Here is a 16,185-nt window from a genome sequence, read left to right as displayed (position 1 = left end):
GTTTTTTTTTAATTTTATAATTTTTATTGAAGTAAGGGTAGTTTAGGAATAATAAAATTAAAAATTTTATTAAAAAGGACGATTTTAATACGAAAAAAAAAACGTTAAAGGACGATTCTAAATCGAAAATGAGATCAGAGACGGGTTCGATTCCAACCCTCAACATAAGGGACCAAAACAATACTTATCCCAAATATAAAAGTATGCAACTCGTTCAACAGTCTCAGATTCCATATTCTTCTTCAAGCTCGTCTTCTTCCTCTAGTTCTTTGCATTTGTATTTTCCTCCTTAATGGTATGTAATCCAAAAATTTGTTAGTGTGGTTTCTGTTATTATTTAGTAGAGTGAGAAAAATGAATAATAGAGTACTTTTGAAAGTGTATTATTTTGGATGATAGAGTACAAAAATAATACGCATTTCGATTCAGCTTCTAACAATAACAACAACAATAATAAACTTTCTAACAATAATAATTTTAATTATAAAATATTAAAAAATAAAAAAAAAAACCTACATCTGGTAAAAATGATAATAATTCCTAAACTCAATCTCTAACCAGAACAATAATAATTAACCACCTAACAATAATAATTATAATTATGAAATATAAAAAAATTAAAAAAAAACTTATATATTTTGGATGACTGAGATAATGTATAACATGAAATTTAGGACGATCAACATCTCTAAAATTTTTTTTCTTTGGCACCTTCAGTTTACTATCACCATGCAAGCTTGGAGGGTGTAAAAAGGAAGAAGACTAACTGGTAATGGGTGTTGTTTGGAAAGAGTAAAGTGAAAATAGATAGTGAATGTGGGGGCTTAATGTTGGGTAGGGCACCGTTGGGGAAGTCAGCTGAGCGCGACAAGTGGCAGGGGAAGCACAAGTCAGAGGATCCATTTTCTCACTTAAAGACCGTTCGAATAGCATTATACAAGACACATGATCTAATTTATAGTTTACCTGACACCACACTCAAATAAAACACCCTTCTCCATAACAACGTCCAACACATGTTATACTTTCATATGAAAATTAAAAAGCGCACATAGGTTATTAGGCAGTAGAATTAGAAAAATTTGAGTTGCCCCAATAAAAGTTAAAACAAATATTTACTACTTTAACATTTATTAAATAAATATTACATGAGACTATAAAACCAACTAAAATTCAAAGTAACATCTAATATTAGTATCATATACGAAAATTATTTTTGAGAGTCAAATTATACTAATTATATTTCTGAGATTGATTTGTATATTATGTTAATTAGTTTTTAATTCGTTTTTTATTAATGACATAAAATTTAATAACACGTGTCACATCATAATTTAGCCACATATAATTATACTATGACGAATTGATTAATAACAAATAACATATTAATGTGGACGATTGTATGATTGTACCACACGTTATTATATTATTTATTTACGTATCAATTTGTACTATTTGTCATAATATTATTTATTTACATGTTTTCATGTCATCTTTACGGATACATTAAATTAATCATTACCTTTTTATTAATACTTATTTTAGTTTTTGAAATTGAATGTCATGCACTAAATCAATTATTTCACATTTTTTTATAAATTCAAAATTTTTAATAATTTTATACTAAATTCAATTTTATTTTTTTTATATATTATTTAACTACAAGTGATTTTATAAATGTTTTTAAGATTTAATTTTTATTAATAAAAATTTTATTATAATAATTTAATACTAATAAATTAATAATATATAGTTATATTATTTAATAGAAGAATTATATGTTTAATTAAAAATTATATATTTTATATTTTAATAAAAAATATGTATTTCATAGAAACTAAAAAAACGTATATTTTAATTCATATTTTTTTATAAAATGTGTACTTTTGGATAAAAATTATAGTGTTTTGACCAATTGTATAATTTTTTATTAAAATAATATACTTATAAATTATTATTTAATAAAATTTAAATTAGTAAACACTCGCATTATCTTTTAGTCAACCAGTAAAATAATTTTAACTTTTTGAAATTTTTTTGAATTTACTACCTAATATGTGTATCAAACACTCGCATTATCTTTTCCAAACTTTTCTTTAAAGTATTCCTTTTTTGTCAATTGTTTTTTTTCAATTTAATTTGATATTCTTTAAACTATTTTTTAATCTGTCTTTTATTATATTAATTTGAAAAAATAAAACAAATATATTTAAATAAATTTAATATTTTTAATTTAAAATACTAATTTAAAAACAGCTTAAATAAATCTAAATAAAAAAATTTACTTTTAAATCTCCAAATCAATTTTAAACCTTTTAAACATTAGAATTGGCGTGTTGATTTTTGTTTGATTATGAGAAATGTAAACACGGTGGCAGATATTATGACAAAGATGACGATAAAATTACAACTTTCGCATGTGGAGCTTCTTTTACATTGAGAAGAGTTTAAAAGTAGTGTTAAACGGAACTATCCCTCTATTTAAGCAGTTTCTTGTTTTATTTGTTTTGTTTTTTTTTTGTTTAATTTATTTCAGTCACCAAAAAAATTTTTTAAACATTAATACATCCTAAAATAAATTCTTAAATATCTCAAACAAATTTCACGTTAGTAAAATATTTTACCCCATTTATTCTATAAAATCTAGACCTGCAACGTTTCACACTCCTTCTAGATGTTAATTGTGCTCATGTTGTACCTGTACGTGGTGGTAACGATGATGAAAAACAAAAAAAAATTCAAAGATATTGTAAATTAAAATCCAAAAAGTAACTACTTTTTTTAAATGAAATGAGAAAAATATAACAAGGAAAAACTACCATTTGTGCCCATGAATTTTGTGAACGCTGACAAAAGTACCCATCAAACATGAAAATTAACGTTATACCCATGAAAGATGGGTTCCGTGTGACAATAGTACCCAAACCGTAATTTTTCGTTGACTTTTTAATAAAATTCCCAAATTACCCCTTCTATCTTCTTCCCCAAATTCCAAATTTCTCACTCTTCTTTTCTCAACTCACCACCCCTCTCTCTCTCTCTCTCTCTCTTTCTCTCTCTCTCTCCCTCTCTCCAAAACGCTTCATCGCACTCTAACCAAACTTTGGCGTTTTGTTTTACATCACTAAACGCGGTTTCAATTTCTTGCTAGGGTTCCCAAAAATAGAGGTGAAACTCACCGAATCGGCGATTACGAAAATGTGCGAGAATTCCAGTTCGGCTGAGGATCTGAAGCCGATTTTGCAAGTCATGGACTTCAAACTTGTGCAGTCGCAACAGAACAATACCGAGAGATTCCGTTTGGTTTTCTCTTATGGCTCCCATTACCAGCAAAGCATGTTTGCTACGTAAAAGAACGATTTGATTCATTCTGGCAAGTTGCAGAGAGGTTCTATCATCGTTCTCAATCAGTACACATGCAGCCTTTTCCAGAGCCGATCGTATGTGTTGTTTCTCCCTTTTTCTCTTTGTGTCTTAGCTATCATTTTTATCTTTTTAGATTTGGAGTCAGCGGAAAGGTGATGTTGTTGCTTTGGATTGAGAAGATTTTCTGGGGGTGGTGGTTTGTTAAAGGTGGTTCTTTATTGTGTTGTTCTCTTATTCTTGTTTATTCAAATTTTGATGAAGTTCAATCTGTTTTGTGTTTTGTCCTCCGGGTTTCCAAGTTTGTGTTGTCTTTGAAATCTCATGAATTTTAATGCTTCAGAAAATGGGATCTTTGGAAGGAGGATGACTGGAAATTGTGTGATAGCTGAAGAATTAAATGAAAGGAAATTAATTTTATATTCTTCATGCCTGGTGGCTGGCAGCAGCAGAGGAGAAAGACGAGGGGTGAGGGTTGTGAAATTTGGAATTTGGGGAAGAAGATAGAAGGGGTAATTTGGGAATTTTATTAAAAAGTCAACAAAAAATCACGGTTTGGGTACTATTGTCACACAGAACCCATCTTTCATGGGTATAACGTTAGTTTTCATGTTTGATGGGTACTTTTGTCAGTTTTCGCAAAATTCATGGGTACAAATGGTAGTTTTTCCATATAACAATTTCAATTGGTAAAAAATATTACATAATGTGCTCTATTTTCCTATAAATTTAGAATATAAATCTATTAAAAATTATTATAATTAATAAATTAAATTTAAAAATTGATTAATAGATAATTATTAAAAGATGAATATTATTTTTCTTTATTTTTTACCTAAATAGACTAAAAAACATGCTACTTAAATGTAATTAACTAATACCGAAATCCATGGTTCGCTAAAAAACATGCTACTTTAATGTAATTAACTAATACCGAAATCCATGGTTCCCATTAAGGCATGAAAAGAAATTCTTAGTAAATGAATATAATGCAGTAACAAAAATAAAGAAATAATATAGAGTAAACTATTACAATGATGCTAAAAAATTTATGCTGAATATTTATTCTAGAAAATAAATTGTTTTAAATTTTTTTTATATCTTCTAAATATTTATTCAAATATATAAAAATTTAGATCAAATAGATAAGTTATATGTTAAATATAAAAAATAAATAAGTTATATATTAAATATAAAATTTTTTGTCATTTATAAAAAAAATATCTGTTAGTTATTTTTAGCCCATTTTTAAATTATATAAGAATTATTTTGTTAATAACATTTTTTAAAAACTTTTTTGTCAATAATTAAATTTTTCGAGTACAATCCAATAACATATTATAATATTTCTATCATGAATAATTAATTAAGTTGATGATGTATGAATAAAACTAAATAGCTATGTACCATTATTAGTTTTGCATAGAAATACAAAATCAATAATATATATTAAGAGGATGGTTTATTAGTTGTATAAAAAACTTAGTACTTTAATAAAAAATATTATATTTATAAAACACCTAATATAAATTATGTTCATGGATAATCATAATGCAAATAAAAATATAAAATCTCAGAAGAAATGTACAATAATTATTATTGCATATATATATCACTTACTTAATTTAGTATTTATTAATTATTATAATAATTAATAAATATTAAATAAGGTAAGTATTAACTTTTTTTTTATTTTTTTTTAATATTATCGATTTAAAAAATCTAATCGATGACTATATTGCTTTTTTTTGGAAATGAATTAATTTCAAGATTTAGTCAAATATAAAAAGCAAAACAAAATCTCAAAGTATATATTTGACTTAAAAGTAATCTTATTGAATTTTTTTTACGAAAGCCTTAAAACTTTTTGAATAGTTACTTAAATTAGTCTCTAAAATTTTAAAATAGATCTTAAAATACATAAAATAGTCTCTAATATTTATTTTTGTTAGATAATACAATTTTCTTTCATTAGTCCCTAACGATAACGGCTAACGTGAAATGTTAACTCGTACACATTGACGTTAGGTGTTCACGTATACAAACTGGACAAATCAATCTTTAAAGTGAAATACAAAATAGTCTTTGAAAATTTTAAAAAATATTAAAATAATCCCTAAAAAATTTTTAGAATTCCAAAACAACCTCTTCGAATATTTTTTATCTTTTTCGAAAGTTAATGTCTTATAATATTTGTATTAATCAAAATAATAAAATATTATAAAAAATATATATAATAAATAAATAATACAAAAAATAATAAAATATAAATTAAAATATAATTTTATTCATTAACACTAAAATGTCATAGAAAATAATATATTTTTTTTGTAACTATACAAAATAATATTATTTAATCATTAACATATGATACCTACATCGTATAAAAATTATAATATAACAACTAAATTGGTCATTGCATTATAAAGACCATTCGTTATATACATAAACTCCTAAGATATTGACACCAAATAAACTTAAAAAAATATTTATAAGTAAAAAAATTATTTTTTTTATATAACTGTTAATTATAGTAGCACAAATAGCTTTAATTGCAAGTCTATTTCATGCAACATTATAACTAGTGAATTCCAAAACTTTTGAAAAAACATGAACAAAATACTTGAATTTATTAAGACATGTCTTTTTCAAGTGTCGCAAACTATTAGGAGTTTTCACATTGCATTGAAATTTTGTAATTGAGTGAAACTTATAAATTTGACTTCATAAATAACTTGGTTCACATTGTATGTAAGTTTTAAAGTGTTACCTTTATAAGTAGTTGCACAAATATTTTCAGTTATTTATGTAAAATTTTTTATGTTAAATAAAAATTTTTCATTAACTCAATCTCTTCTTTAGCATTAAAAAATGATCATAGAATATAGTACTTATAAATTAAATTAATATTTTGTATGATAAAAAATAAGTACGAGTTTATTTAATTATTTTATATTATTTTTTTGAAAAACCTCAAAATTAATTTATAATTTAGAATTTGAAAATGCATAAATTTTGTTCGGTATATATGAATAATCAAATTTGAGATAAATAAATTAAAATTTTTAGAAACTAAATTTATCAATTTAAAAATAATTATATATAAATAATTTGAAAAAAATTATTTAAAATTTTTTAAAATTTTTTAGGAATTGTTTGAGATTTTTTTTTAAAATTTTGTGAGAACTGTTTTATTCTTTATTTTCGAGATTGATTTGTCCAGATTATATATGTAAACACTTAATGATCACGTGTGTGTGAGTTAACGTTTTACGTCAGTAATTACTATTAATAATTAACAAGGGACTATATTGTCTAAAAAAATAAACATTAAAAATTATTTTATGTATTTTAAAATTTAAAAGACTAAAGTATTTAATTTTAAAAATTTTAAGAATTGATTTAGGTAATTATTCAAATTTTTTCTATATGTCAATTCCTTTTAAAGTAATAATTAAAAGGGAATTCCTTTTTTTCTCTTTTTTTATATATGGTATATATTATTAACGTGTAAATGCTAATTATTATGAAATTAGTCAAAGATAACAAGTTTATAATGATTTCGTTTCAAATTTTAGGAAGGAAAAAGAAAACAATATATATTCAACATGTTTATAAATAGTTTTAGATTTTTTTAATTGTTCTTATAATTATAATTTTAAACATTATGTATTTTAGTTTGAGAAATACTATTTAGTCAATAACTCATTAGTCTTTAATTATTCTTTAAATTAAAAAATTAATTATATTATTTATTAACAATCATGATACATAGACAAAAAAATAAATTAAATTAGTTATCTGTATATAATATATATTAAAATATAAAATACATATGAAAAATAAATTAAATAACACATATTTATATACAAACACATATTGGTTTATTTTTAGAATGTACATACTCTTTTATTTTTATAAATTTGACGTGCAAACGTCGGTTCAAAATTAAAAAAAAAGAGTGATTTCGTCGATAGTATAGTTCCAAACCAACAAATGACCTGTGTCAGAGTTTAAAAGATTGTCACAATACAAATCAATAAAAACCAAAAATTTTAAATTTTGGATCGTCTCTCAAAAAAATTGCAGTAAAGTGTGCGTAGTATCATTAGTTATGAAAAAAAGGGGTTTTGATGGAAAAAGACAAGAAATTAAATGACAAGAAATTAAAAAGCAAATAAGGAATTCAAATGCTAAAAAAGCATCTTGGCAAGGATTAAGAATTAAGGGTTCCTATCCAAGTCATTGACCACAAATATGACAATTAAGAAGAGTTGATCCTACTTCGTCATCCCCAAACATCGGAAGAAAGTCAAATGGGCATAATTGATCTTAATTCACAAGTCCTAGGTAACTCACTAATTAGACTTAGTGAAAGACTAGCGTCAGTGAAAACAAAATCAACTAATAACCCTAAATTAAATTACCAATCAATATTAGACATCAACGACTCAAAGTCACCTAAGTTATCAATTCCAAGCCAATAATGCAAAATTCTACTCTAAAATTAAAGAAAGCATTTTTACAAACACTTGGATCACCGCTAAATCACTTAAAATTAACTATATAAATTGTATTGTTAATTAATATTTCATATCATCATCATTATTATTATTGTCGTTGTCGTTGTCGTTGTTCAACCATACAATATTAAAAAGTAATATGATAGAATAAAAAGAATATAGGATATAAGATTTAGGTTTAAGAATTTTAGGTTTATGATTTAATGTTTAATGTTTAGAGTTTAAAATTTAAGATTTGTTATTTTTATTCAAATTATTTTTTTTTAATTTAAATATTTTGATTGTTAAGTTTTAGGATTTAATATTTATATTTTGGAATTTAGGATATGTTATTTTTTTTAAAGAGTAAAGTATTGATTTAGTCGCTAACATTTGTGTTAAGTATTAATTTTGTTTTTATGTTTAAAACGTTCTATTTTTTTTATCTCAACTGTTTTATTTCGTCCTCTTTTAATCTTTTGGTTAAAATTAAAATTTTTTCTTTTAAAAATATCATTTATTTTATTATGATTTTTTTCTAAATAACGACAAAAATTATAATTATTCATAATAGCTATTATAGTGATCTATGAGCAAAAATGATAGAACTATAAGATAAAAAAAAGCTAAAAATAGAGGTGAAAAGGGTATTCTTAGAAGAAAAATTTTTAATTTTAACCAAAAGACTAAAATAAGACAAAACAAAATGTTTGGGGATAAAAATAGAACGTTAGAAAAAAAATTCGGTCTTAACCCATATATTAAAAAGCAAAATAGTATTTTACTCTTGTTTGGATTATATTTTATTTTAAATTTAAATACATTTATTTTTAGAGAGATTAGTTTTGTATTTTAAATGTAAGACAGAGAAAATACGAGACACTAAATCTAAAGATATATTTCTCACATTCATTTAAATGGATTTCCTAATTGTATTATTTCGGTCTTGCAAAGAAACTTCACTTTCTCTTATGTTCTTAGCAAAATAAAAATATAAAAAAATAACGAATTAAATATACTCCTCTTTTAGAGCGGATTCTTTCAAAAATTTTTTTAATTATTTAGTAAAATATCATTTAATTTTTACCATTTAATATTTTTTTCACAAATTTTTTCTTGATTCTACTTAAAAAGTGTAAGATGACAAATTACACTTTATTAAACAATTAAAAACAAATTGAGAAAATCTATTTTTCTTTTTTTTTCTCTATATATAAGAGAAAGATTGAAGATATAAAAATGTTAATATATTTTTTAAAAGAATATTTCTCACTTAAATTATGTATTATAGACTTTTTAATCCCTGATTTTATCACCATATATTGGTATCTGATATCTGTGTGGTAGTTCTTATTAGAAAGTCAAAGATCAAACGATAATAAATTATCTGAGAGAAACAAATAATGCAAAAAGTAAAATAGAAATTAAATATCCTAAATATTTATTAGTCTATATAAACATAATGAAACACATTAGTCTTCATCATTACACAATATATACTCTATACTATTCACATCACATACACTAAATTACTACTAATCTCTTGTTTTGAAAATGGAGAATGGTGGTGAAATGATCAAGAAAATTAAAGGGAGACAAAAGAGAGAGATAAAGAGGATTGAGAATAAGAAAAACTGTCAAATCGCTTTTACAAAGAGAAAAGACGGTTTACTGAAAAAGGCAAATGAAATAAAATCTTTATGTGATGCTGGTGTTGATTTGATCATATATTCTTCAAGTGGAAAAGTCTATTACTATGGCGATTCTTCTTTAAAGACAATAAAAATGGCTCTCTCAAATGAACAACAACCTCAAAATAGTAATCAGCTCTTTGGTTACATCATGGAGGAAATGTCTAGGAAGGACATGCATAATCTGGTTAAAAAGAACGATTCACTTGTGGATCAATTAAATGCTGAGAAAGAACGAGCTGAAACTCTTTCTAACATTTTAAAGACAATTAAAACTGACAACAGCACCACCAACTGGTGGGATACAATTGGTCAAAGTTGTGAAAAAAATAAAGAATTCGAAAAAATTCTTGTAACTCTCCAGCAGACTTTGAAAAATCAAATTTCACTCAAAATTGTTGCAAATCAGGCTACAGTTACGACTGCAGCTGAGAGTGTGATATCTACATTTTATCACAGTGGTAAGCTTTCTTTGTCTTTCTTAATTAATGTTATATTAACTTTGGATATTTTGAATGATTTGATTTTGGTTTCAACTATCATTAAAAAAAAAACTGGAAATAAATACTTGCATCGTATACGAGATCTCATGAATTTTGCTCAAAATTTAAATTTTAGAGTGATAACAAGAATTTTTTTCCCAAAATCTCCATATACCATTTTATCCAAAAAAAATTTTTAGCTATGAAATAATAGATAGGGATCATATAGTAGAGATCTCTTATATTTTTTATTAAAATTTTAACTTTTAGAATTATAATAATTTTTTATTTTTTGTATAGATAAAGGACATAATCGAGTGTCATACACTAAAGAGATCTATATAAATCCTTTAAAACCTTAAATTGTTAGTTAAAACATCAAAATTTTATTTTTCTATTAAAAAAAATCTATATTTATAGATTCTACAATTAAGCAAAATCCATTGTTAAATAAAGGTACAAGAATAAATAAATTTGTATATTATTTAACAAATTTGATAAATTTTATTATTAAACAAAGTTAATCTTGTTGGCCAATTTTATCTTAATAATAAATGTTAAAATTTTCAATATGACTTATTTTAATTGTTTTTCAAATAGATCAAACCATAATTCAAGTTAGTCCTGGAGTTATTGGACCATACCGTGCTCATGGAAGTATGAGTACTTTTTCCAACATAACCTTTGCTACCGGTGTCAACCCTTTTGACGCTACGAGAGAATTTGGTAACCAGAATGTCCCTGTTTGGTATCCATCATACCAACACCAACAAGGATATAATGATCTATTTCTCTATGATGCAAGTAACAGGAATGGTGTTGGGAGAAGCAGTGGCGGCGATGACACTAAAAATTATCTTTACCATTCAAATTATAACTATAACAACAATGGTGGAGGCTTTTTTGGTTTTCCATACCATAATAATCCATTTAACAATGGTTATGGCTGCGAAAGATTCTTCTAATGGAATTTTTGGTGATAATAAAAATATAAATGCATTGATCTGTTATAAATTTATATGACTATGTTCTAAATAAAGTTAACATCAATATGATGTTTTTTATATTATTTGTATTGATCATGGGTTTATGTTACTAGTCTATTGGTTCAATTCAATTCACTGTTTGTTTTTCAATTGTTGAACCTTGAAAAAATAGATATATATTATAGTTCGCTATTATAAATATTATCCTAAATTAGATATGTTAAGTTGTATCTTTTTTATATATATCTTCTTACAATATCTTTTATTTTAGTAGGTTAAAAACTAATTTCTTGAGAGATTTAAATTTCTGACACTTGTACTACTAGAAAAATTATTTTTTGCGGTAATTTATTTTATTTTTAGCGGCAATAAAATAGTCGTTGATATTTTTATCGGCAATTAAACATTAACTGTCTTATATTCTGTCGCTAAAATGTTTTAACAATAATTATATAATTGTCAAAAAAGACCATTTTAATAGCCATAAAAAACATATAATTGTCATTATAACATATAGTAATAACGACAAATTTATAATTGTCACAAAAATATAAATTAAATAAATTATATAGTGGTATTATGTAATTTTCACTAAAAATTTATCAGTAAAAATATTTTTTTTTGTAGCGATTGATTAAATCCAAACCAATGAACCAACCACTTGTAAACAAGAGTTGTGTGTCCTATTATATATTATACGTATGTGATAAAGAGATTGTTCCTACATTAGAAATCATGCACTATAATAAAGTCTTAACTTTGTTTCATTAAATGGGTCAACTAATTACAGTGGGTAGAGTTAATCATCATCATCATCATCATCATCATCATCATCATCATCATCATTGTCGTTGTCGTTGTTCAACCACACAGTATCAAAAAGTAAAATGTTAGAATAAAAAGAATATAAGATATAGGATTTAGGTTTAGAATTTCGGGTTTATGATTTAATTTTTAGTGTTTAGAGTTTAGAATTTAAGATTTGTTATTTTTATTCAAATTGTATTTTTTTAATTTAAATACTTCAATTGTTAAGTTTTAGGATTTAATATTTATATTTTAGAATTTAGGGTTTGTTATTTTTGTTTAAAGAGTAAAGTATTGATTTAGTCGCTAATGTTTGTGTTAAGTCTTAATTTTGTCTTTATGTTTGAAACGTTCTATTTTTTTATCTCAACTGTTTTATTTCGTCCTCTTTTAATCCTATGGTCAAAATTAAAATTGTTCCTTTAAAAAATATCCTTTCTTTCATTATGATTTTTTTCTAAATAACAACAAAATTATAATTGTTCATAGTAGTTATTATAGTGATCTATGAGCAAAAATGACAGAACTATAAGAAAAAAAGAGATAAAAATAGAGGTGAAAGGGGTATTTTTGGAAGAAAAAATTTTAATTTTGACTAAAAGACTAAAATAAGACAAAATAAAATATTTGAGAATAAAAATAGAACGTTAGGGATAAAATTTGGTCTTAACCCATACATTAGAAAGTAAAATAGTAATTTACTCTTGTTTGAATTATATTTTGTTTTAAATTTAAATACATTTATTTTTAAAGAGATTGGTTTTGTATTTTAAATGTAAGAGAGAGAAAATACGAGACACTAAATCTAAAGACGTATTTCTTACATTTTTTTAAATGGATTTTAAATTTTGTTGATTCAATAAAGATTGAATTTTATTGCTTACCTAATTGTATTGTTTCGATCTTGCAAAGAAATCTCACTTTCTCTTATGTTCTTGGCAAAATAAAAAATAAAAAAATAACTAATTAAATATACTCCTCTTTTAGAGTGGATTCTCTCAAATTTTTTTATAATTGTTTAGTAAAATATCATTTAATTTTTACTATTTAATATTTTTTTCACATATTTTTTCTTGATCCAAGATGACAAATTACACTTTATTAAACAATTAAAACAAAAAAAGTTAAGAGAATCTATTTTCCATTTTTTTCTCTATGTAAGAGAAAGATTAAAAATATAGAAATGTTAATATATTTTCGAAAAGAATATTTCTCACTTATATTTTGTATTATAGAATTTTTAACCTCTGGTTTTATTATCATATATTAGTATTTGATATCTGTGTGCATAGTTCTTATGAGAAAGTCAAAGATCAAACGATAATAAATTATCTGAGAGAAACAAATAATGCAAAAAGTAAAATAAAAATTAAATATCCTAAATATTTATTAGTTTATATGAACATAATGAAACACATTAGTCTTTATCATTATACAATATATACTCTATACTACTCACATCACATACACTAAGTTACTACTAATCTCTTGTTTTGAAAATGGAGAATGGTGGTGAAATGATCAAGAAAACTAAAGGGAGACAAAAGAGAGAGATAAAGAGGATTGAGAATAAGAAAAATTGTCAAATCTCTTTTACAAAGAGAAAAGACGGCTTACTGAAAATGACATAAAATCTTTATGTGATGCTAGTGTTGATTTGATCATATATTCTTCAAGTGAAAAAACCTATTATTATGGTGATTCTTCGTTAAAGACAATAAAAATGGCTCTCTCAAACGAACAACAACCTCAAGGTAGTAATCAATTCCTTGGTTATATCATGGAGGAAATGTCTAGGATGGACATGCAAAATCTCGTTAAAAAGAACGAGTTGAAACTCTTTCTAAATCTTTAAAGACAATTAAAAATGATAACAGCACCACCAATTAGTGGAATATGATTGGTCAAAGTTGTAAAAAAAATAAAGAGATGGAAAAAATTCTTGTAGTTCTCTAGCAGACTTTGAAAAATAAAATTTCAGTCAAGATTGTTGCAAATCAGGCTGCAGTTACGACTACAGCTGAGAGTGTGGCACCTACATTTTATCACGGTAGTAAGCTTTCTTTGTCTTTCTTAATTAATGTTATATTAACTTTGGATATTTTGAATGATTTGATTTTGGTTTCATCTATCATTTTTAAAAAAAAATTGGAAATAGATCCTTGTATCGTATACGTAAAGATCTTATGATTTTTGCTCAAAATTTAAATTTTAGAGTGATAACAAGAAATTTTTTTTCCAAAATCTCCATATACCAGAGGATTTGGTAACTAGAATGTCCCTGTTTTGTATCCATCATATGAACACCAACAAAGATATAATGATCTATTTCTCTATGATGCAAGTAATAGGAATGGTATTGGGAGAAGCAGCGTCGGTGGCCATACTTGAAATTATCTTTACCATTCAAATTTTAACCATAATAATGGTAGAGGCTTTTTTGGTTTTCCATACCACAATAATCCATTTAACAATAGTTATGGCCGCAGAGGATTCTTCTAATGGATTTTTTTTTGTCCATAATAACAATATAAATGCATTGATCTGTTATAAATTTATATGACTATGATCTAAATAATGTTAATATCAAATGTGATGATTTTGTATATTATTTGTATTGATCATGAGTTTATGTTACTAGCCTGTTGGTTCAATTCAATTTAATGTTTGTTTTCAATTGTTGAACCTTGAAAAATAGATATATATAATGGTTTGCTATTATAAATATTGTCCTAAATTAGATATGTTAAGTTGTATCTTATTCTACTAGAAAATTATTTTTTTTGCAGTAATTTATTTTATATTTAACAACAATAAAATAGCTGTTAATATATTTATCGGCAATAAGACATTAACCGTCTTATATTCTATCACTAAAAGGTTTTAACAATAATTATATAATTATCAGTAAAGACCATTTTAATAGCCGTAAAAAGCTTATAATTGTCATTATAACATATAGTAATAACGAAAAATTTATAATTGCCACAAAAACATAATTTAAATAAAATATATAGTGGTATTATTTAATTGCCACTAAAAATTTATCAGTAAAAATTATTTTTATTATAGTTATTGAGTTAAAAAATTAACTAAATTAATTAATGATGACAAATATTATTTTATTGGACTAATTAACCAATTAGTGTTGATTATTTCTGATTAAATATTGCAGGCCAAAATTTCTTGTTGCAGCAGCCTAGTAAGATAGATAAGAAAACAAAGGCTAGTGGGCTACAAAGCAGTAACAGCCCAGAGGAATCAAAGTAACGAAATTAGATAGGCCAAAGAAATCAAAACGGGTCAAATGAATTATAACCGACCTAAGCCCGAATTCATCTCTCAAGCCAATCCCTCCAATTTGCCTCCAGCAAAGCAACGTTCACTTTTTCCTCTTCGGTCAGAACTCAGAGAAAGAGAGAGAAAGCTTAGTCTCTAAGCTGTTCACCAAAGAAGAAAGAAAGAGAAGGATTAAACAAGAAACGCAGAGGTCTAATAACCCAAATCAAACCAAATCAGGCTAAGGCAGAAGTTAAAGGTAACTTATTTCCTCTTGCATGCATCGTGCTTTCTGTAACATCCTATCATACAGGGTCTTATGCTTAAGTCATAAAACAAAGTTGGCAAGGTATTACGACCTCTAAAAATTAAAATTTAGTAATTGTAGTAGTGTGAAAAAAAGGGATAAAACAACATCGTAACTCGAAAGCGCAACACTCCGAATGGTAACATAACGTAACGAATAAAGGATAAGCTAACGTAATAATATATATATACAATAGGGTGCCAAAAACACAAATATCAAAACTCAAGATCCGGTTGCGAAGATAACCGGTCCGAGCATAAAAGTATATACATATATATAAAGTAAGGAACCCAAAGAAAACCCCAAAGGGCGAAAATACAGAAAACCTATTTTCCAAAACAACCTCTAAGAGGAGTCAAAACAGTATGTATTATTTAGTGGAGATAAAAGTATCTAAGCAAAAATATAAAACCAAAAATAAAGTCCCGAGAACTAAGGATCTCCACTAATCCAGAAGTCTCCAGCATGCTTCAGCGAGAAGCCTCACGTCCTGCATCTGAAAACCACAAAATTCGCATGAGTGAGAACCGGAGGTTCTCAGTATGGTAACAGTGCCCACATATCTAACATGTAATATCCTGGGAAAGCCGAAGGCAATCCTAGAACTTCTAACAGATAATTCAAAGCTTATAAACAGGCTAAACCATAAATGGCAATTGACTAAAGATCTTCAGTCTAACTAATACTTCCCTTTCCAAATCCTTCAGACCTCTCAACTGCCAACAGTAATATAATATGGCAAACACAATTATATCAGACAAGGAGATA

General features: G+C 25.2%; 1 protein-coding gene across 1 annotated transcript; it reads left to right on the top strand.

Moving 5' to 3' along the window:
- The first annotated feature begins 9,419 nt into the window (after nucleotides 1–9,419).
- Nucleotides 9,420–11,003, top strand: LOC107457638 (MADS-box transcription factor 4-like). Its single transcript, XM_016075811.1, has 2 exons — nucleotides 9,420–10,017; nucleotides 10,639–11,003. Exons 1-2 carry the CDS (start codon nucleotides 9,420–9,422, stop codon nucleotides 11,001–11,003), a joined length of 963 nt encoding a protein of 320 aa, XP_015931297.1.
- The last annotated feature ends 5,182 nt before the right edge of the window (nucleotides 11,004–16,185 follow it).

The sequence above is a fragment of the Arachis duranensis genome, chromosome 7 (genome assembly GCF_000817695.3).
Source record: "Arachis duranensis cultivar V14167 chromosome 7, aradu.V14167.gnm2.J7QH, whole genome shotgun sequence".
Taxonomy (NCBI): Eukaryota; Viridiplantae; Streptophyta; class Magnoliopsida; order Fabales; family Fabaceae; genus Arachis; species Arachis duranensis.
The sequence above is the reverse complement of the archived record's forward strand: the minus strand, read 5'-3'. Positions and strand labels throughout refer to the sequence as shown.

Bases quoted from the DNA above. Each gene is read 5' to 3' on its own strand.
- LOC107457638 (XM_016075811.1), top strand. From the start codon at position 9,420: ATGGAGAATGGTGGTGAAATGATCAAGAAAATTAAAGGGAGACAAAAG. The intron at 10,018-10,638 runs GTAAGCTTTCTT...TTTTTCAAATAG, and splicing joins ATCTACATTTTATCACAGTG to ATCAAACCATAATTCAAGTT.